This window comes from Podarcis liolepis (genome assembly GCF_965112155.1).
Source record: "Podarcis liolepis genome assembly, chromosome: 3".
NCBI classification, from domain to species: domain Eukaryota; kingdom Metazoa; phylum Chordata; class Lepidosauria; order Squamata; family Lacertidae; genus Podarcis; species Podarcis liolepis.
In genome coordinates this window covers 121,158,654-121,182,363 of record NC_139557.1, presented here as the reverse complement: position 1 = coordinate 121,182,363, position 23,710 = coordinate 121,158,654, and the positions used below count along the sequence as shown (strand labels likewise).

General features: G+C 48.8%; 1 protein-coding gene across 4 annotated transcripts in view; it reads left to right on the top strand.

Annotated features, from left to right (window-relative positions):
• EXTL3 (exostosin like glycosyltransferase 3) overlaps positions 1–23,710 on the top strand; it is a 172,855-nt gene that overhangs the window by 97,666 nt on the left and 51,479 nt on the right. For all 4 annotated transcript variants that reach the window (XM_083494284.1, XM_083494282.1, XM_083494285.1 and 1 more), the window contains one exon: positions 18,687–21,252. In XM_083494284.1, coding sequence (XP_083350410.1) covers positions 19,105–21,252 — 2,148 coding nt within the window. In that variant the 5' untranslated portion in view covers positions 18,687–19,104. The remainder of the gene's footprint in view (positions 1–18,686; positions 21,253–23,710) is intronic.

Sequence of the window (23,710 nt, the reverse complement as noted above, 5' to 3'; positions counted from 1 at the left end):
TTCTCGGTAGTGGCGCCCTCCCTGTGGAACGCCCTCCCACCAGATGTCAAAGAGAACAACAACTACCAGACTTTTAGAAGACATCTGAAGGCAGCCCTGTTTCGGGAAGCTTTTAATGTTTGATGTATCATAGTATTTTAATATTCTTTTGGAAGCCGCCCAGAGTGGCTGGGGAAACCCAGCCCAGATGGGCGGGGTATAAATAATAAATTATTATTATTATTATTATTATTATTATTATTATTATTATTATTATTATTATTATTATTTGTTATCATTATTACTACTGCTACTCTGGGCGGCTTCCAACAGAATATTAAAGTACAATAGTCTTTTAAACATTAAATGCTTCCCTAAACAGGGCTGCCTGCACGCTGCTTCCTCTATCTGGGTGCTGCACGGTTTGCTAAAGAGGTCCCCTCATCCTTGAAAAAGACGCCCCCCCCGCCCCGCCCCACCCCACCCCACCCCACCCCAGACTACTTTGCTCCTTCGCCAGCACAACTGCTGCTGTATCTCCTTGTCTGGAGGAGGTTTTTATGGCTGCCCTCATAAAACTGAAAAGCTTATCAAAACGTTTTCTTAATTACCAGAGCTTGACAATTCCCATGCTGGTACATAAGTCAGTGCAGCTTTGCCAAGCGAACCAAATGTGATCTGCGGCCGCTCTTGAGTTCTGCAGTTAGAATCCTGAGACTGGCCGTCCCCTGCCCACGGACCCCTCAAAAGCGAGGAGGGGGCAGCTGTAGCTGTTTTTGTTTACTTTTATTTTTTATATCCCACCCTCCTCTCCTAGGAGTCTAGGGCAGCTAACGACGGCCATAAAACGCAGCCAACATAAAAGCGCTAATTAAAATCCACATCCATTTACAAGAACGACAAAAATATAATGTAGCAGGCAGCAATAACTTAACCACTCAGCCCTGCTCCAGTCATGATCCGAAAACTCCTGAGCAAACAAAGGGTTTTAAAGTCAGCGCTGAAACGATAGCAACATTGGGAACAACTGAATTTGCATAGAGAGGGAATTCCAGAGACAGGGAGCCACCACCAAGAAGGCCCTGCCTTGTACCACTGCCCCACAGACAATACCCATAGAGGGGACCACAAGCAGGGTGTCCCCTATGCTCTTTTAAGTATTTGAGTCCCAAGCTGGTCAGGGCTTTGTAGATTAGTATCAACGTTTTGAAACGGACCCAGTAGCTCGCAGATGGCATCTACTGTCGTGCTTTACTGATCTGTGTTGTGCAGTGTTGCAAACTCAGAAATATAAGCCAGGTGCCAAATGGCTCCTGAAACCAGGGTTACAGCCACTAAAGTGGAAGGTCTGGTTGCCCTTTTGGGCGGCTCAAAAGTTGTATTGTTCAATACGACTTTTTGGTTCCTGAAATTCATTCCGATTGCGTAGATAAAAACAGAATGGATAGGATTCTACAGGACATGCTGCTAGTATGTGAAAAGTCAAGATCCATGGATTCCCAGGCACGCAGCTCCAGATGGTGGAGACCTCAGTTACCATCCTGGCGCCCAGGCATCTTCACTTGGTCGCAAGTGGTTGAAAACCAGGTGCAAAATGTGCCTGGCGCCTGGCTCCTGGCTAATTTCAAACACCGGTGTTGTATCGCCCTACGTGGCAGCCTGGGAGTGGTAGGGAATCCATCAGGGAAGGATGAAATGCACTAGTGCATTGTCAGATACGTTCTTCTCACTTAAAGCTTCCCGTGTTCAAGGTTTGAGCATAGAAGACATACCGTATTTTTCGCTCCATTGGACGCACCGGACCATAGGATGCACCGGAACATAGGAGGGGGAGAACAGGGAAATTTTTTTTTCTTGTTCTCCCCCTCTAAAACAAGGTGCGTTCAAGGTACATTGACCAGAGCTTGTGGGGCTGGTGGTGGGGGGAAGCGCTGCTTTCCCCCACCGCCAGCCTCAAAGATCCCTGAAGCCTTTGGAGCGCAGCGCCCCGCTGCCCTGCAGAGGTTTGCGCGCAGCCGTCCCCAAGCTAGAGCAGCGAGATGGAGCCCTCCGTCTCGCTGTTCTGTCTTGGGAACAGCCTTGCTAGCTTCTGCAGGACAGCGGGGTGAAGGCACCGTCCCCAAGCTAGAGCAGCGAGATGGAGAGCCAGTGTGGTGTAGTGGTTAAGAGCGGTAGACTCCTAATCTGGGGAACCGGGTTCGCGTCTCTGCTCCTCCACCTGCAGCTGCTGGGTGACCTTGGGCCAGTCATACTTCTTTGAAGTCTCTCAGCCCCACTCACCTCACAGAGTGTTTGTTGTGGGGGAGGAAGGGAAAGGAGAATGTTAGCCGCTTTGAGACTCCCTAAAGGGAGTGAAAGGCGGGATATCAAATCCAAACTCTTCTTCTTCTTCTTCTTGCAGCGCTCCGTCTTCCTGTTCTGGCTTTGGGCTTAGCGGCGCAGCCTGCATTCGCTCTATAGGACGCGCACACATTTCCCCTTAATTTTTGGAGAGGGAAATGTGCGTCCTATAGAACGAAAAATACGGTATGCCCAGGAGCCACAACTGGTGTGCAGCAGTAGGCTGGTGAGTGGCGCTGTGGTCTAAACCACTGAGCCTCTTGGGCTTGCTGATCAGGTCGGCGGTTTGAATCCACACTTTGATGTGCTTTTGAACTGCTAGGTTGGCAGGAGCTGGAACCCAGCAACGGGAGCTCACCCCGTCCCGGGGATTCGAACCGCTGACCTTCTGATCGGCAAGTCCTAGCCTCTGTGGTTTAACCCACAGCGCCACCCGTGTCCCTAAATACTGATATAAGTTCCCCCTAACCTACCTGTAGGAAGTGAGCCCAAAGTGGTAAAACAAGTCTTCCTCTGTAGCTTCTGAAGAAGCAGTGTGTGAAATAAGATGTTGACGTTCAGTTTAAAAAACAACAACCCTCTGAGCAGTAATAAGTGCAGGCTAAATGCCTTATGATACTATAATTGAACAATCTTCAGTTCCAGATTGGAACGCGGGTGGCGCTGTGGGTTAAACCACAGAGCCTAGGACTTGCCGATCAGAAGGTCAGCAGTTCGAATCTTCTGATCGGCAAGCCCTAGGCTCTGTGGTTTAACCCACAGCGCCACCCATGGAAAAGGTGGGATATAGATGCAATAGATGAATCAATCAATTGATCAATCAATCAATTGGTTGGGTTGTGGCTTCCTTTCGTTGACTATGTTATTGTGCAAATGACGGCTGTTCCTTTCTGCCTGGGATTCATGGGGAAAGATCTGTGCAGAGTTGGCACAGGGTTTTTAAAAAATATATATATATGTAAAAAAGATATTTTTAAAGGCCAACTGGGGCATGCTGTGCACACGAGTAGGTTGGCACGTTTTTCTCCCCACACCTGCCAGGAGAGTACAGAGGTCTAATTTTTTTAAAAGGCAAGAACGTCTTGTCACCTGGGCATTGCCTGCCTTTTGTGCCTCGTCTGGAAGACCATTATATGAAATTAGCTTTCTGCTCAGTGCCAGCTGGTATTAGAGCTCTATTAGGAGAGCCTTGGATAAAGCCCTTTAATGATTTGCTGATGGGTTCTTACTTAAAGTCTGAGGTGCGAGGCAGAAATGAAAGGCTAATGGGCTGAGATAGCTGCTAGATGGAGCTGCGAAATTAGCCACCCTTTTGGCAGCTCTCGACTGGCTCCAAACGTGTGGTTCTTAAATCTCTTCTGCTGTTTATTTTGTTCTATTAAGCTGTGGTTTAGAGACCACGCCACCCCCCTTTGGAGGGCAAAGAGCTTGTTAATGGAGGCACAGGCTCCTTCCTTTCTCCCCCCCCCCCTTTTTAAGAAACAACAAAACCCCCACCTGTGACTCAAGCATACTTCTTAAAATAAACGTAAAAGCTGCCAGCTCTATCTAGTTCACCCTGGTCTGTTTTCTCCAAAACAGCAAGCAGGTCTTGCACCATTCTGTTTCGGGCGCATTTGTTACCGCTGCTGGGCAAACCAGCCCTGTGTGTTGCAGGTCCACCGAGAGAATGCTTTTGATCCCTGGGGATAAAAAAAAAATCAAGGCGGGAAGTTTAGCTGTTGTTGTATTGGCCGGGTCATCCATGCTTGGCGTTGTACATGGTTCTTACAGCATGTCTTGTCACTGTGGCCCCATTTATTTAGTACAGTGGTACCTCGGGTTACATACGCTTCAGGTTACATACGCTTCAGGTTACAGACTCCGCTAACCCAGAAATAGTGCTTCAGGTTAAGAACTTTGCTTCAGGATGAGAACAGAAATCGTGCTCTGGTGGCGCGGCAGCAGCAGGAGGCCCCATTAGCTAAAGTGGTGCTTCAGGTTAAGAACAATTTCAGGTTAAGAACGGGCCTCTGGAATGAATTAAGTACTTAACCTGAGGTACCACTGTATATGGTTATGGAGAGAGATGGAGGACCGATGCTTATACAATTTTTTTCTTTTAGACCAGCGGTTCCCAATTTTTTTTGGGGGGGTGGCCTCCCCCTTCGATTCCTAAACTCAGGGGTAGGCAACCTAAGGCCCGGGGGCCGGATGCGACCCAATAGCCTTCTCAATCCGGCCCGCGGACGGTCTGGGAATCAGCATGTTTTTACATGAGTAGAATGTATGCTTTTATTTAAAATGCATCTGTGGGTTATTTGTGGGGCATAGGAATTTGTTCATTCCCCCCCCTTCAAAATATAGTCCGGCCCACCACATGGTCTGAGAGACAGTGGACCGGCCCCCTGCTGAAAAAGTTTGCTGGCCCCTGTCTAAACTCATTCTCAGTGCCCCCTACTCTGCCCTACAAAAAGCACAGCTCACTAAGGAAGATAATAACACAACACAATTTGGAAGAAGCATCAATAAATTACGCATTGATTCAAAATCCTATTATAACATCGCCACCCGACCCAACCCCCATCCATCTTCCCTCCCTCCACCCCCCTTCCCCCCTTTTTTTCCCTTCTCCCCCTAATGTCTCAACAAATGAAACAGACTTGTAAAAATGTTACATGGAAAAAAATATGAGGCATTACACTTACTTCTGTAAAACAAGAAAATCCTTAATAAAATATTTTTTAAAAAACTATTCAGTTTAATTAAGTCAGCAAAACTTGATGAATGTGATCCAGGGATAGCAGTTTTCCAAAGTCTGATAGCCGTTTACATCTTCAGTGCCCCCCTGCCTCTTAGTCCCGTCCCCCCCGCCCCAATAATCCCACCACCCTCCAGGGGGACAGTGCTGTCCACTTTAGAAACCGCTGCACTGCGCCATACCTTGGTTTTAGCTGCTGCCCCACACTAGTGGGCATAAGCTCCTCGTGAGGAACGAAACAGGGACCAACCTGTGGAAAAGACCTGGTGGAGGAGGCTATCGAGTAGACTGCAAATATGGAGACTACCTGTGCTTTTAAAATGTCGCAAGTTCTTTCTCCTACAGAGTGCCAGAAGCATTGGGAACATGAACGTATAAATGGTGGCTCTCCCCTCCATTATCATCAGCCATTATGGGTTTTTTCACATGGGTAGAACAATAGCTTTGTATAGCTTTGGGGAGCCAGAGGGATTTTCTGGTTAACACTATTGTGAAGCTCAAAACATCCCTCCCTTGCACATCCCAAATTTGCCTGGGAACCTCAGAGGCAGTAGATTCAACAAACTCCCTTGGTAGCCTGGTTTAGCTTTTTACCATTAGGTTTTCTCTTCCCTCGCCCAGTACTTCAAACCCATGGATGCTTGCCAGTCCAGTCCCTGAGATCTTTCTAATATTTCGGAGCTGTCAGCAACTCCCTCCCTTAATATCCATTCCTCTAGGACGAATGTACCCAGGTCCTTCAGCCTATCGTTACAGCGTTGGGCTTTGGTCCTTAATACAAACGTCATCTTCCACTGCTTTCTCCCAAAATCATTTCCTTTTTTTAAAAAAAGATATTTATTAAAGTTTTTTTAAAAAATATAACAATGAAAATGAAAAACAAAAAAACAACAAAATACAACATAAAAACAGTTAAAAAACAAATATTTTTCCATAACATATCTTCCTTACACTTATTTCCCCAGACCTCCTCATACCTCCCTTCTTTGTATTCCACTTCAATTTGTTAGTTCAGCAAATCCTTACCATTAAGCTTTTACCCATTTGAAAACCTTTTTTTTTCGTATCTCCTAAAGCATTACAGCTGGAAACCCCTTAGTTTCTATCCAACATCCTTCTAGCATTCATTAATTTTACAATATTTCTGTAAATAGTCTTTAAATTTCTTCCAGTCTTCTTTCACTATCTCTTCTCCCTGGTCTCGGATTCTGCCAGTCATTTCTGCCAATTCCATGTAGTCGTCTCCCAAAATCATTTCCAGCTTGTTCCTTTGAAATGCGGCTCCCAGAACAGAATGCTGCACTTCAGCTGTGTCCTGCCAGGTGCTCAGCGGAGCAATACAGTCGCTTCCCGAGTCTTGAAAGTGTGGCACTTCTTGCAGATGCTCATCGCTACTTCTGCTGGTGCCATGGGGAGTTTTGCAAGCGGTGAAATCAGACACACAGCGGTAATGGGCAAAGGCATTTCTTCTGCAGCGCATCCAGTCTGTGCGGTGCAGGAGAGCAACCAGCAGAACACAGTGCCATTGTTTGGAGTCTCAGCTTGACTTTTGTTGACGGAGCGATGGAGTGGGCTTTATCTTCCAAAGCACCACACGTTTAATTGAAATTGCGTATAGCCTGCAAAGACCCCATTCCACCCCTTTTTGTGATGTTTTGGGGTCACTTCCAGGTATGGTGTGCCACACACATACGGTAAAGGTAAAGGACCCCTGGACGGTTAAGTCCAGTCAAAGGCGACTATGGGGTTGTGGCGCTCATCTCGCTTTCAGGCCAAGGGAGCCGGCGTTTGTCCACATACAGCTTTCTGGTTCATGTGGCCGGCATGACTAAACCGCTTCTGGCGCAACAGAACACTGTGACAGAAATCAGAGCGCATACAAATGCCAGTTACCTTCCTGCCGCAGCAGTATCTATTTATCTACTTGCACTGGTGTGCTTTCGAACTGCTAGGTTGGCAGGAGCTGGGACAGGGCAACGGGAGCTCACCCCGTCGTGGGGATTTGAACTGCCGACCTTCCAGTCGGAAAGCCCACGAGGCTCAGTGGTTTAGACCACAGCGCCACCCGCGTCCCTTGCCACACACCTATCAGACACACCGAAAACGGTCACTGTCTCTATTAAAAAACTGAACTTTCAAAAAAGGCACCTATTTTTCGAAAACAGATTTTGTGGTCATCGGGTGAACCAGGTTTCCCACATCAATAAGTAATTGCTGTAATTCAACAGTCATAAATCAAAACTCAGTTACTTGGCAAATCTCTTCTTCAAGGTTGACTTTGGGTAACTTGAAGGAAAGGATCCGCAAGGCGGAACTCTGGAGAAGGGGCACATTTCTGTCTAGGGTGGAGTTGCGGCAGTAGTCTTTTCCTTTGGCCAACAAAAACCGGGGGTGTTCTCAGCTGCATATGTTAACAGCAGTGGTTGAGAAGTGCAGGCCTGCCTATATGTTGTTGCTGTTGTTGTCGTCGTTTAGTCGTGTCCGACTCTTCGTGACCCCATGGACCAGAGCACGCCAGGCACTCCTGTCTTCCACTGCCTCCCGCAGTTTGGTCAAACTCATGCTGGTCGCTTCGAGAACATGCATGGCATGTAGAAAAATATTTCTCCCTCTTTTGCAACACTGGAACTCGTGGGCATCCAATAGAAGAAGGCTGGAAGATTCAGGACAGATGGGGAAAAAGGACTGCTTTACGCAGTGCGTTGTTAAACTATGGAACTCCCTGCCACAGGAGACAGTTGGCGGTCACCAAGTTGGATGCCTTTAAAAGAGGATTAAACAAATTCATGGAAGGGAGCATTGTCGGTGACTACTAGCCACCTGTTGGAAGCTTTTAATATTTGATGCATTACTGTATTTTAATATTTTGTTGGAAGCCGCCCAGAGTGGCTGGGGAAGCCCAGCCAGATGGGTGGGGTATTAATAATAATAATAATAATAATAATAATAATAATAATAATAATAATAATAATTATTATTATTATTATTATTATTCCACGGTGCAGGATACTCAGCTATTGCTCTGGCACACAAGCAGGCAGATTCCTCTGTTTATTAAGATTTACTGTTGTTGTTTAGCTGTGTCTGACTCTTCGTGACCCCATGGACCAGAGCACGCCAGGCCCTCCTGTCTTCCACTGCCTCCCCCAGTTTGGTCAAACTCATGCTGGTAGCTTTGAGAACACTGTCCCACCATCTCTTCCTCTGTCATCCCCTTCTCCTTGTGCCCTCCATCTTTCCCAACATCAGGGTCTTTTCCAGGGAGTCTTCTCTTCTCATGAGGTTTGTTCTTGCAGTCCATGGGGCTCTCAAGAGTCTCCTCCAGCACCAGAATTCAAAAGCATCCATTCTTCAGCGATCAGCCTTCTTTATGGTCCAGCTCTCACTTCCATACATCACTACTGGGAAAACCATAGCTTTAGCTATACAGGCCTTTGTTGGCAAGGTGATGTCTCTGCTTTTTCAGATGCTGTCTCGCAACCCTTGTCTGGCCATGCACAAAATCTAGGTTTGGGAGTTAAGGCACTTTGCTAACATTTAAAAGCCAGCTTCTGTTTTAAAGTGGATTTGTTGTGCCAGGGGGTGCGCAGAGTGCTTTCATCCCCTTTCATTGCCCAAAGCTAAATTCATGGTGTTTGCTTGCATTTCTCCCACAAAATTGTGACAGTCCGAAGGCAGCCCAAGGTGAAGCCACTTGGAGAGCGCCATTTCTTGTCAGTCACGCTGCAAAAGCCTGGGTGGCTCAATTGCTTAGAGCGTGGGGTTGATAACGCTGAGGCTGCAAGTTCGATTCCTGTATGGGATGACGGCATATTTCTTCATCGCAGGGGGTTGGACTAGATGATCCTCAGGGTCGCTTCCAACTCCACTATTCTATGAAAAGTACAACTTGTTGGATCTTCCCCAGGAGTGGCACTCTTTGTGGAGGCTGCAAGAGCTTTTGGTCTGTCAAGTTTAGGGGCTTGGTTTAAGCAGGGAGAGGGCTGGGTGCTTTAATGCTCATGGCTCTTTTATTTTTCTGAACTGGAATTTCGAGAAGCACTTTATATTTGAAACCAATCCTTCACGCCCCCTGAGCTTGTGGGTGGGTGGGTGTGCCTTTCAATTGTCACATTTGCAATGTTGCAAGCATGGTGGGGCTGGGGAACTCTTAATGCCTTGTAAATGCACACAGAATTCCTGGGTATGTACCTAAATCTATCGGTCCAAATGCAAGTGGTATATTTGTCGACGAGTTCCAGTCTTATTTACCGGTATTTTAAAATATTTCTGTGCGTCCCTTTGTCAGAAGGATTCCAGGGCGCTGTACGAAGGTATGAGTGAAATTATTCGTACAGTGGTGCCCCGCAAGACGAATGCCTCGCAAGACGGAAAACTCGCTAGATGAAAGAGTTTTCTGTTTTGGAGGTGCTTCGCAAAACGAATCTTCTATGGGCAAGACAATGTATTGCGAGTTCCTGCTGGTTTTTCCCCCTCTCCCCCTTTTTCTAAGCCGCTAAGCCGCTTATCAGCTGATCCGATCAGCAGATAAGCCGCTAAAAGCCGCTAATAGCGCTAATCCGTCAATGGGCTTGCTTCGCAAGACGAAAAAACCGCTAGACGAAGAGAATCACAGAACGGATTCTTTTCGTCTTGCGAGGCACCACTGTACAAAGTATGCAAAGGATATTAAAAGCCAACAGATAAGCAGAACAAAAAGCAGGGAAAAGGAGCCAGGATGTAAAGATAAAACTAAAGAGCAGAGCAAAAAGGAGCTGCAACTGGATCTCAAGTGCAGTGGGTTAGGGTAGGGGAGCCCTCCCTCACTCAGACTCTCCCTGGTGCTTCTCATTGGAGATAATATTAGGACTATGAATCTGGACTTTATTTTCTCGCCTGACCCAAAAATTACTCCCTTCGTGGCCTTAAGGAAGTCTGGGTTGTACCAGCTAAGAAGCAAACAGTCCTCTCCCCGTGGCTGTCATATCCTAGACACCCTGCAAATCTCGGTGTGTCTTTCGTAACGTGAAACATGCCACAGCATTATGCAATCTGGCATCTCGCGGCTGATAAATTCTCCGGCGGCTCCTTCTAAATCTCTGCTGTGTGGCTTCTGCTCGAGATTAGTGGCGTAAAGCCTTTTCTGCCTGCAGTGATACAAGCGTAAAAAGGGAATGCTCTTTTATCCCCATCCTGGGTATAGAAACAGATAGCAGAAATGCGAGGATATTTAGGCAAGGCTGTTCCAGCAGGGAGAGGGAAATACTGCAGCCCCTGTACAAAACATCCTTTTATTATTATTACTTTAAAAAAAATAATTGTGCCACCTTTTGGGTACAGAAGCAAGATAGCGTACAAAAGCTTAACTGGGAACAATCGCAATAAAACAATTGGCAAAAGCTAAAACTATTAGACCGATTTAAAACAGTACGTTTCAGCAGCAAGGGAATCTTTAAATGCTGTCAGATCGCTGAGAACCGCTAAGAGCAATTTGACAACCCATTAAAAACTAGGAAAACATGATTCGTTTTACCCAGTGTCTGAACAGCATCAAATTTCATGGCAGGTCAACTTTGACGGCGAGGAAGTTACATGACCGCGGTGCTGCCACTGAAAAGGCCTGATAATAATATAACAATAGAGTGCAGCCATCTAAAATGGGGCCCTTCTTACCGGCCTGATTTGTATTATTTTATTGCATTAATGTTGTTGTTTAGTCGTGTCCGACTCTTTGTGACCCCCTGGACCAGAGCACGCCAGGCACTCCTGTCTTCCACTGCCTCCAGCAGTTTGATCAAACTCATGCTGGTAGCTTCGAGAACACTGTCCCACCATCTCGTCCTCTGTCGTCCCCTTCTCCTTGTGTCCTCCATCTTTCCCAACATCAGGGTCTTTTCCAAGGAGTCTTCTCTTCTCCTGAGGTGGCCAAAGTCTTGGAGCCTCAGCTTCAGGATCCGTCCTTCCAGTGAGCACTCAGGGCTGATTTCCTTCAGAATGGATCGGTTTGATCTTCTTGCAGTCCATGGGACTCTCAAGAGTCTCCTCCAGCACCAGAATTCAAAAGCATCCATTCTTCGGCAATCAGCCTTCTTTATGGTCCAGCTCTCACTTCCATACATCACTACCTATATATTTAAAATGGCAACCATTGAAAGATACCAGAAGTCCTGATCAGTGTGAGAGCCTATTGCATTACTTGGCTTTGTGGAGGTTTCTCTGTCTAGGACCAAACCACCGTTTGCCATGTGGAGAGAAGACTGGGACAGTCCCACAAAGCAAGCTGGGGTGTTGAGAGACATTTCCCCCCTAAGCATAGAAGAAGCCTGTGGGAGAGGGGGGAAAGCAGACATGGAGGCTGGGAACAGGAGTTGGCAGGCATTTCCCCTCTCCTGGAGTCACCTTCTTTCCTGGCAGAGGGCAGGACATTAAAATTACGACTGGCTTTTAAGCACACTCCAGGCTGTTTCTGTTGGCTCAACCAATCAGTCGCTGCTCGTGTCTCGCATCCGATGAACCTCGTCTGTTCCATAAGGCAGCGTGGTAGCAGTTGGGACCCAGGGGCACCATGAGGATAGCTTGTTAATTTGAAGGTTTAACAGAGTTTGACGGACAGCTTCCTTCTCCAGCATACAAATACGGGCACTTGCACGGCACAAATAAGGTTCTGGCTGAGGTGATTCGTCTCTCCTGCATGCATACATCCTTTTTTAAATTTTTTAATTAACATATAAAACACATACATATACATTTACACAATACACATACACAACACACTACCTTATTTTCATAACATAAAACATACCCACATTACTCTATATCAGTGTTTCCCAACCTTTTTTGGGCAAAGGCACACTTGTTTCATGAAAAAAATCTCGAGGCACACCACCATTACAGCCCCGTGACTTCAGCGCGCAGTGTCACGCCGGGAGGGACATGAATTGCTAGCAAATTACATAATCACCTCCTTGAGGGCTGGCTCATCTTCTCCGAAGGCAGAACCCCATTAATTAACAGCACAGACTCACACCATAGCCAAGACGAGGGGGGAAAACCTCAGTCATGCACAGTCATGCACATGTGGGGGCTAAATGAGGACGAAGACCGGGCAGAGAGCAGGGTTCAAATCACCCCACCTGGCCAGGACAATCCCTGGGTGCTCCCTTGGGCCACTCGCCTGACCCACCTCGCAGGGCTGTTGTTGCGAGGATAACACGGGGAGAACCACGCGCGCCCCCGGGAGCTCCTTGGAGGAGAAAGCGGGCGATGAATGCAATGCACGAAATATATGAGAGGCGACCAGGTTTTGCAGGTGAAGGGGCCCCCGCCAGCCTCCGCTTCCAACACCCGGCGCAACGACGTCGAAGTTTCCCCCCGGGCTCGGCTCGGGGAGCAGCGCTGCTCCCCCCCGGCTCCCCTTCGCCCTCCCGGCTCTCTCTGCCGCCCACTGGGGACCCCCCTCACCTGCCAAGTCCGGAGCGCCGGTGGAAGTTGCATGCATGCATACAGGGCACCGCGTTGCCATTGCATTGCACTGCACTCCATGCAACGCCTGCACGCATGCATTGCCTTGCACGCCCGCCAAGGGGTCTCCCCGTGGTCCGATGCGTCCCCTCCGGCGCGGATGCAGCATTGCAAAAATAAACACACACACACCCCGACGCAGCCCTACCTGGGGGGCAGCCGCCGCCGCTCCGCCTCCGCGGGGATCCCCGGGCTCCATCCTGCCGCCCGATCTCCGCGGGGGCGCAGGCAGGCTGCACGGGGTCTGCGCGGAAGAGCCCCTGCCCGCCCGCCCGTCACCGCTGCGCTCATTCCATGGCCGGGAGAAGAGCGCTTCAAACAAAACGCCCGGCCCGCCAGGCCACGCTGGGAAACGTAGTTTGCGCACCCCGCGCGGGCGCGGAGCCCAAGGGCGAGGGGACTACGGATCCCGGCAGCCCCCGCGCCGGGGACGGAGGGGGAGAGGCCGGGTGCAGGGATGGAGGGACGGGTGGGCGAGTGAGTGAGTGAGTGGCAGCCGCCAAGCCTTGGCCGAGAGCCAGGAAGGGCCTCCCCGGAGGAGGAGGAGGGAGGCGCAGAGCGGCAGGGAGGGAGGGAACCCCAGGGGTCATCTAGTGACGGCGCCCCAATCGAAAATTTGACTTGTTTTTTTAAAAAAATCTTTCGCATTTTTTAATTTTTCCTGCGGCACACCAGGCAACATCTCGCGGCACACTAGTGTGCCGCGGAACAGTGGTTGGGAAACACTGCTCTATATAATACCTACCTATACTATACATATCGACATACCTACACACCTACCCCACACGGACACCCACCAAGTGACTTGACTTCCAGCCGTTCTTGTTACGCTACTTTATTTTCCCAACTAGCTTAAACACATTTCATTATTTCTTTAATCTCTTCTTCTGTCTTAACTTTGCTCTCCTTTCACTCTAATCGTTTCTGGATTCACTCAGTATCTGTCAGAAATTCTACTTTTTTCACATAAATTTTGATGTATTCCTTAAAGATAAAAAGGTAAAGGGACCCCTGACCATTAGGTCCAGTCGTGGCCGACTCTGGGGTTGCGGCGCTCATCTCGCTTTACTGGCCGAGGGAGTCGACGTACAGCTTCCAGCTCATGTGGCCACCATGACTAAGCCGCTTCTGGCGAACCAGAACAGCGCACGGAAACGCCATTTACCTTCCCGCCAGAGCAGTACCTATTTATCTACTTGCATTTTGACGTGCTTTTGAACTGCTAGGTTGGCAGGAGCAGGGACCAATCAACGGGAGCTCACCCCGTTGCAGGGATTCGAACCGCCGACCTTCTGATCGGCAAGTCCTAGGCTCTGTGGTTTAACCCACAGTGCCACCCGCGTCCCATCCTTAAAGATAGCCCACTCCTTATTCACTTTTTGTACCATATCTTCTCTTATCCTCCCTGTTAGTTCGGCAATATGGAAGTATTCCATCATTTTAGATAACCAGTCTGTTTTAGTTGGGACGCTGCTGCTTTTCCAATTTTTAGCAGTCAATAACCTTGCCACCGTAGTTGCATACATAAATATTGGTCGGCCCGTTCTTTTAATTTCCTCTGACATGATACCTAGGAGAAAGGATTCCCGAAATGAAAATCTGAACATCTTTTTCAGTTCGTTATAGATATTTTCCCAGAACTCCACTATCTCTTTGCACTCCCACCACATATGTAGAAAAGTTCCTGCCCCGTTGTTGCATCTCCAACAGACATCACTACAGTTTTTGTTCATTTTTGCCAATCTGGCCGGGGTCGGGTACCATCTGTATTGCATTTTCATTGCATTCTCTCTTAAATTATAGCATGCCGTAAATTTGATATCTCTTTTCCACAGCCGTTCCCATTCCTGCATGCACACATCCTAACTTGCACTGCCAAGAATCCAGAAAGATATTCATCCTTTTTCTCCCTGGACCCTCTAGCAGTTCTCTCCTTCCAGACGTCTTCTGTGATTTACATGGATGCCCTTTGCTGGGTGATATTGGGAATTAATGGAGCAACGTGCTGGTCGGTGACCTCGCTGGTGTTTATTCCAGCATCGCCCTCGGTGTTGAAGGTTCTCCTCAGTTGCATGTTCTTGTACTAGCCAGAGGAGCAAAGATTTTGTGTGTGTGTGATAAATGTCTTTATGGGTGGTGAGCAGTGGGCCTGCTAAAAGCAAAGATGGCAGTGTACCCTTGTGTACCAGTTGCTGGAAGTTGCAGGTGGGCAGAGAACTGTGGCAGTGATGTCTAGCATCTGGGTTGCCCACTGCAAAAACTGGTTGAGCCACTGGCCTGATCCTGCAGGATCTTCTTATGCCCTTACTTACAACAATGCTTCTGGAAAGCACACAGGCTCTGATTTTGGTGAACCCCAAAGACAGGGGTGGGAAACCTTTTTCATTCATGGGCAACTTTCTGGGGGCTAGGGCTGGGCAATATCTGGTTTTCAACATTGTGATATATCACCAAGGATCGCGATATACCAATATACAGTGGTACCTCTGGTTGCGAACGGGATCCGTCCGAGAGCCCCATTTGCAACATGAGCAGAACGCAATCTGCATGTGCGCGGGTCACGATTTGCCACTTCTGCGCATGCGCGTGACGTTATTTTGCGTGTCTGTGCATGCGCGAGCAGCGAAACCCGGAAGTAACCCTTTCTGGTACTTCCGGGTCACCGCAGGACGCAACCTGAAAAGATTTAACCTGAAGCAAACGTAACAAGAGGTATGACTGCATCACGGTGTCTGAATAAAGAATTGGCTGGCTTCACGGTTTTCCCCTGCATTGTGATTTTTGCCAGCGCCTGCTCTTGTGATGTGCTACCACACTGCAGGAGTTCGGGGAGAGTTAGCAGGGGCTGCAGGAATCGAGAGAAGCATTGGCTGGCTTCACAGTTTTCCCCACATTGTGATTTTTGCATAGCATGCACACACACACACACACACACAGAGAGAGAGAGAGAGAGAGAGAGCGCATGATTTGCGATATATTTCCAGGTCAAAAATTATGAAACCGATATCACAATGTGGACTTCAGACTGGTTTTGGGCGATACATTGATGTATTGCCCAGCCCTACTGGGGGCTGCGAGCCAGTGGTGGGTAGTCGCAGAGGCAAAAGCGAGATGGGCAAAGGGTGTGACTTGTACTTTTGTACAATAGACTGCATTCCAAAGTACCGTATTTTTTGCTCTATCAGACTCACTTTTCCCCTCCTAAAAAGTAAGGGGAAATGTGTGTGCATCTTATGGAGCGAATGCAGGCTGCGCAGCTATCCCAGAAGCCAGAACAGCAAGAGGGATTGCTGCTTTCGCTGCGCAGCGATCCCTCTTGCTGTTCTGGCTTCTGAGATTCAGAATATTTTTTTCCTTGTTTTCCTCCTCCAAAAACTAGGTGCGTCTTGTGGTCTGGTGCGTCTTATAGAGCGAAAAAACGGTACTTCACCCAAAAAGTCATTTGTTTCTACACAGAGGGGTGGAGGAGAGAGAGAGAAGGAGAAAGAGGCAAGCAAAGGGCTTGATCCTATTTCAAGGACAGGTTCCACTCAGGCTAAAGGACTCATGGACCGTGGTGGCGGCTTGGGGGGAGTTCTTAGCACCAGATAGAGAAACCTGGGGGGATGCATTCACCCCCTGGGCTTGAGGTTCCTCAACTTTGCTCCAAGGGAAGAGTCTTCTACCATTCTGGGGCAACTACCAAGAATGGATGTCTCGCGTGCCCTTGCTGTCTAAACTTGGCACACTGCTGGCCTATTCGCATAAAAATGCTCTCCTCTCTCCCTCTCTCTTGAAAGAAAGCTGCTTGTGTCCATCATGGCTTGCAATAAATTCCACCAGCTAATTATGTCATGTGTGAAGAATCGCTCTCCATCCCTTAAGTCTGCTGCCTTTCAGTGGATTACCGCAACGTTTCCTTCCCTTTTTCTCTTCCTTTATAGAGTGCGAATATTCTGCCCCCTTCCCGCAATGTACTTTTCCGTGTCATTTGCATCAAAGGTGGAAGAAACCTATGTAAGCTGCTTGTTTCTAAAGGTGAGACAGACAAAGGCTGAAATGGTTTGTAAAGTTCCAGCTTAGAAAATTGCAGCTGCTCTTCTGTTCTAATCATTTGGCGTCCTGATATCTTGCCAAAGTTGGATGAAATCTAGAGAGCCCGGCCTAATGTTGTATTTTGAGCCTGGTGTCAGAAGGCCGCTCAAATTTGATCCAGGTTTGCATAGTGAGTTCAATCGATTCTGTGTGTAGAGGTTAGGACTCAAACCAGTGGATTCAAATTACAAATCAACATTAGGAAGAACTTTCTGATGGTAAAAGCTGTTCAGCAGCGGAACGGACGACCTCTGAAGGTGGTAAACTCTCCTTCATTGGAGGGTGGTGGGGGTTTTTGTGTACTTTTATTTATTTGCAAGAAACGGCCTCGGTCCAGTATACCTGAAGGAGCGTCTCCATCCCCATCGTTCAGCCCGGATATTGAGGTCCAGCTCCGAGGGCCTTCTGGCGGTTCCCTCACTGCGAGAAGCCAAGTTACAGGGAACCAGGCAGAGGGCCTTCTTGGTAGTGGCGCCCGCCCTGTGGAACACCCTCCCAGCAGATGGCAAAGAGAAAAACAACTACCAGGCTTTTAGAAGACATCTGAAGGCAGCCCTGTTTAGGAAAGCTTTTAATGTTTAACAGACCACTGTATTTTAATACTTTGTTGGAAGCTGCCCAGAGTGGCTGGGGAAACCCAGCCAGATGGGTGGGGTATAAATAATAAATTATTATTATTAATAATAACAATATTTACGAGTCACTAACAGTTTTTGCGGGATGCGGGTGGCACTGTGGGTTAAACCACAGAGCCTAGGACTTGCCGATCAGAAGGTCGGCGGTTCGAATCCCTGCGACGGGGTGAGCTCCCATTGCTCGGTCCCTGCTCCTGCCAACCTAGCAGTTCGAAAGCACGTCAAAGTGCAAGTAGATAAATAGGTACCACTCCAGCGGGAAGGTAAACGGCGTTTCCGTGCGCTGCTCTGGCTCGCTCAGTCCTGCTGGCCACATGACCCGGAAGCTGTATGCCGGCTCCCTTGGCCAGTAAAGCAAGATGAGCGCCGCAACCGCAGAGTCAGCCACGACTGGACCTAATGGTCAGGGGTTCCTTTACCTTTAACAGTTTTTGCAAAGGTTGATGAATGCAATGCATCAAGGAACAGTAGAACAAATAACTATTCATTCCCCGCCCCCCAAAGACTTCCACCCATGAGTAAAATTCTTCTTCTTCTTCTTCTTCTTCTTCTTCTTCTTCTTCTTCTTCTTCTTCTTCTTCTCGTAATCCACACACACGGCATCCTCCATAATAATTCCTTGGAGGTTTTTAAACAGAGGTTGGGTGTCCATCTGTCAGGGGTGCTTCAGCTGTGATCCCTGCATTGCAGGAGTTTGGGTTGAATCACTGGTCTTCAATGGGTGGGGTAGGGGCCGTCTAGTGGCCTGTGACCTGATCCAAGTTGGGTTGCAACAGGAGCACTACCACCATGCAGATAGATGGTAAAATGTTAATAAATGGATCCCCAAATGCATGTTTGGGTTAAAAGTGAGCCCTGGTTCTGAAATGTTTCGAGCTACGTAGACCGATGACCCTCCCAGCTCTGGGATTCTGTGATTCTAATTTGAGGGAGGGAGGGTTTTTGAATAGTAATGTTTTATATGAAAAACGGTGGGCATTGGCTGTCCCAGGACTTTCTTGTACCAAGCTTGGAACGTACATAACATCTGACCACAACTCAAGCAGCATATGGCCAGCTTGGCTTTACAGTAAGTCCACAACTTACACAGGGGATAATTCTTCAGGCCAAAATTGCATATAGTGAAAATTCATAGGATGCCATGGCCGGTGGGATTACCAAAGTCTTCCCCCCCCCCCCCGATGCCATTCCCCTTTCTATTTTTCCCCCCAAAAAAGTTTTCACCAATCGCATAAAGCTGAATGTGCAACATAAGTTGTGGGCTTATTGTTTAAGCCGCAGGTCAGATCTAGGCAGAAGGAAGGATGTTGTTCTCTTTATTAATGCTTTCCTGGTCTCTGTTTTTATAATGCAATGAAGGAGGCACATCTTATATTGCCCGATGTGTCATGGTTGTCTCCTATCTCTCTCTCTTTTAGGAATGGTGAAATCCTGGCAGCACAGAGGTGACAGAGAATCATGATTGCATGAACTTCCCCCTGCTTGTCTCGTTCATTGGATGCTAATACAGAATGTGGAGGGTGACACTGAAGGTTGCCTTGCTCCCGTTGCGTTTCTCTGGCCCGGAGGGGGCAACCGATTGCCGTGGTGACCCTGCCCGCGCTCTCCTAGCAACACCCAGTTAACTGGAGGCCAAGAAGAAGAGTTTCGCCCTTGGTTCTAACTGGATCGGAAGTTGCGTCCTCCATCTCAAGGAGAAGATGAAATTTCCATTCTATTGGCCCTTGGTCCAACGGGCGCAATAGCCTTTCCTCCTGGAGCCTTGCCGGTAAAAACTGCCTTGGTTATGGCTACTGATCCAACGTGATAAGAGGGGCAGCACCAACTCTTGGACTCATGACCGGGTATACCATGTTGCGGAATGGAGGGGTAGGCAATGGAGGCCAACCCTGGATGCTGCGGTGGTCCAGTCGCATTCGACTCACCTGGCTCAGCTTCACCTTGTTCATCATCCTGGTCTTCTTCCCCCTCATCGCCCATTACTACCTAACCACCATAGACGACGCCGACGACGCCGGCAAGCGCATCTTCGGGCCGCGCACGGGCAACGAGCTTTGCGAGGTGAAGCACGTCCAGGACCTCTGCCGTATCCGGGAATCGGTGAGCGAGGAGCTGCTGCAGCTGGAAGCCAAGAGGCAGGAGCTGAACAGCGAGATCGCCAAGCTGAACCTCAAGATCGAAGCCTGCAAGAAGAGCATTGAGAACGCCAAGCAGGACCTCCTGCAGCTGAAGAATGTCATCAGCCAGACGGAGCACTCCTACAAAGAACTCATGGCACAGAACCAACCCAAGCTCTCCCTGCCCATCCGGCTGTTGCCGGACAAGGACGACTCCAATTTCCCCCTGCCCAAATCCCACAGGAGCTGCCGGCTACACAACTGCTTCGACTACTCCCGCTGCCCGCTGACTTCCGGCTTCCCCGTGTATGTCTACAACAGTGACCAGTTCGATTTCGGGAGCTCGTTGGACCCCTTAATTAAGCAAGCCTTTGAATCCACTGTCAGAACGAACGTGTACGTTACTGAAAACGCAAACATTGCCTGTTTGTACATAATCCTCGTGGGGGAAATGCACGAGCCGGTCATGCCAAAACCTACTGAACTCGAGCAACAGTTGCACACGCTGCCCTTTTGGAGGACTGACGGGCACAACCACCTGATCATCAACTTGTCCAGGAAGTCGGAAACTCAGAACTTCCTTTATAACGTCAGCACCGGGCGGGCCATGGTCGCCCAGTCCACCTTTTACGATGTACAGTATCGCCCGGGTTTCGATATCGTGGTGTCCCCTCTTGTCCACGCCATGTCCGAGCCCAATTTCCTAGAGATCCCGCCCCAGGTGCCGGTCAAGCGAAAATACCTATTCAGTTTCCAGGGGGAGAAGGTGGAGTCTCTCCGGTCCAGCTTGCAAGAAGTGCGCTCCTTCGAAGAAGAAATCGAAGGCAACGCCCCAGCGGACTATGATGACAGGATCATTACCACCCTGAAGGCTGTCCAAGACAGCAAGCTGGACTTTGTCTTAGTGGAATTCACCTGTAAGAACCAGCCTAAGGCAAGCCTGCCCACTGAGTGGGCTCTTTGTGGAGAAAGGGAAGACAGACTAGAGCTACTGAAACTATCTACTTTTGCACTGATAATCACCCCGGGGGACACCCACCTTGTCATCTCCGCCGGGTGCGCAATGCGTCTTTTTGAGGCCCTGGAGGTTGGGGCGATCCCGGTGATCCTGGGAGAGCAGGTCCAGCTGCCCTACCACGATGTGATCCGGTGGAACGAGGCAGCCTTAATCATACCAAAGCCACGTATCACGGAAGTGCACTTTCTCCTGCGGAGTATTTCCGACAACGACCTCCTGGCCATGAGGAGGCAAGGCCGCTTCCTGTGGGAGACCTACTTTTCCACCTCGGACAGCATCTTCAGCACGGTTCTAGCCATCATAAGGACTCGAATCCAAATCCCGGCCGTCCCCATCCGGGAGGAGGCTGCGGTGGAGATCCCCCACCGGTCCGGAAAGGCTGCTGGCACAGACCCCAACATGGCCGACAACGGGGACTTAGACTTGGGGCCGGTGGAGACGGAGCCGCCCTACTCCTCGCCCAAATACCTGCGCAATTTTACCCTCACCGCCATGGATATTTACAGAAACTGGAACTCGGCCCCCGGGCCTTTCCACCTCTTCCCCCACACCCCCTTTGACCCTGTCCTGCCCTCGGAAGCCAAGTTCCTCGGATCTGGGACCGGGTTCCGGCCCATCGGAGGAGGAGCTGGTGGCTCCGGGAAGGAGTTCCAAGCCGCGCTGGGAGGCAACGTCCCCAGGGAACAGTTCACCGTTGTCATGTTGACCTACGAGCGAGAGGAAGTGCTCATGAACTCCCTAGAGAGGCTCAACGGCCTCCCCTACTTAAACAAAGTGGTGGTGGTCTGGAACTCTCCCAAGCTGCCGTCAGAGGACCTCCTGTGGCCGGACATCGGCGTCCCAATTGTGGTAAGAGCAGTTGGAAATATTTGGCTTCTTCTGCCTCTCTCCAATGGGAGAAATGGAGAGGCTTCGGAATTCTTTTGTTGCAACGTGGAGCGTTGAGGGTTGTGCGTTATGTTTTTAGATGCACCATAAAAAAAAGAAATAAATTCTGGTTTAGATTCTTTCGAATACTTGCAGTGGGCAGTGTGTGTGTGTGTGTGTGTGTGTGTGAGAGAGAGAGAGAGAGAGAGAGAGAGAGAAGGAACTGGTTGCCTCATTCCACCACTGCCCCCTTTCTGCCAGCGTAGTCTCAGAATCCAGCTCTGTATGCAAATATTGTAAAAGTACCTACAATCTTATCCTCTGGGCATGTCTTTGCATGGCTTGGAGCAAAGCAGACTCCAAGTTCCTCATGTGAATCCTCAATGATGTCAGCATCCGAGGAGTCCCAAAGTCCAGGCAGCAAGTTCAGAGTGGAGAAGACATCAGAAGGCAGCCCTGTTTAGGGAAGCTTTTAATGTTTAATAGATTATTGTATTTTATTATTCTGTTGAAAGCCGCCCAGAGTGGCTGGGGAAACCCAGCCAGATGGGCGGGGTATAAATAATAAATTATTATTATTATCACCTTCGCAACCTGAGTGTCCACTGTACTTTCTATTACAGTGGTACCTCTGGATGTGAACGGAATCCGTTCCGGAGCCCCATTCGCATCCTGAGTAGAACGCAACCCGCGACTGCACATCTGCATGTGCATGGGTCGTGATTTACCACTTCTGCGCATGCGCATGACGTTATTTTGAGCGTCTGCACATGCATGAGCGGCAAAACCCAGAAGTAACACGTTCCGTTACTTCCGGGTCGCAGCGGAGCATAACCTGAAAACGCTCAACCTGAAGCATATTTAACCCAAGGTGGCGCTGTGGGTTAAACCACAGAGCCAAGGACTTGCCGATCAGAAGGTCGGCAGTTTGAATCCCCGCGACGGGGTGAGCTCTCGTTGCTCAGTCCCTGCTCCTGCCCACCTAGCAGTTCAAAAGCACGTCAAAGTGCAAGTAGATCAATAGGTACCACTCTGGCGGGAAGGTAAATGGTGTTTCTGTGCGCTGCTCTGGTTCGCCAGAAGCGGCTTAGTCCTGCTGGCCACATGACCCGGAAGCTGTACGCCGGCTCCCTCGGCCAATAAAGCGAGATGAGCGCCGCAACCACAGAGTCGGCCACGACTGGACCTAATGGTCAGGGGTCCCTTTACCTTTTATGACTGTATTATATTTGTAGGCTGTTTGGCCAAAGGGTAGTAATGGTTCAAGTCCAAGTTGCTTTGCAGCTAAAGGAGCAGAGGTAATAGCAAGGGCTCCTTAGAACTGATCATGTTTCCAGGAAAGAGGGCTTTATTGCCATCCACTAGCAGCTTCTCTCATGGCTAGCTACTAAATTGATACAACCTTGGTTGCCCAAGGGAGATGGGGATGTGCCAGTCTTGTCCCTTGAGTGTCTGGTCACCTGCTGGGCTTCAGGGCAGTGGCTACTGCATCTTGGCGCTGTAGAAGTTCACCCTCTCCCTTTCGTATCCCTGAAGGAGTCTTGACCTGCTTCTTTATTGTCCAAAGGAGAATGTACATCCTTACATGGGTAACATCTCAACATGTTCAGTCCGCAAGCAGAGAACTTGTGGGGAATAGATGTTTTGCCTTTAAAGCCTGAACACCGTGTGGAAGATGATTTTAGTTTAATAGTTTCAGTTGAAGGAATGCTGCTGTTGAGGGCCTAGAATAAGTCCTCTCCTTCCACAAGTGCCAGGGTGCTGGCGGTGCTTTTTATAGGGCGGAATAAAAGTGAGCTATTGCGGACTGTGTTTCTTCCATCCCCTGAAGGAAGGGCGCTTCTCTGTACTTCTCAGATACTAGTTTGCTACACCATACAACTTCCTTACGGCCCCTAAAACAGAGTTACGGCTCCCTTGCAGTCTGGACTTTGCAGTAATTGTGAGGCCTACCAGAATTGTGAAGGGATGAAGTCATCTGCTGCGGGTGCCATTAATGTACTTTTTCAAAGAGACCCGTCAACAAACAAGAGTAGCAAAATGGTCCAAAATGGACTGAGGCTGCGGCACAAAAGGACAAAGCGATATGATTTAAATTACATGTCTTAAAAGTGTCTCATTTGCTTCCCTTGAGTTTGCTTCTTGGTCCGGGCAGTTTACATGCAAGATAAAGAGAGAGAGAGAGAGAGAGAGAGAGAGAGAGAGAGCATGTTCAAATGCAGAACATTTCATAGCTCGCTAAAAGCTTTTTTTAAAAAAGAAAAATAAACAAATTTGAACAATTGTGTGCTGTCACACTGGGGGAGGGTGGAACACAAACAGCTACTTGTTTCCTACACTAGCGAGACTTCTTTCAAAAATATCTTGTCTGGAGCACTTTTCTGTTTTTTTAAATATATACTGTGGGTTGTTTTTCTGCCGTTCTAGCCAGTCAGCCGTT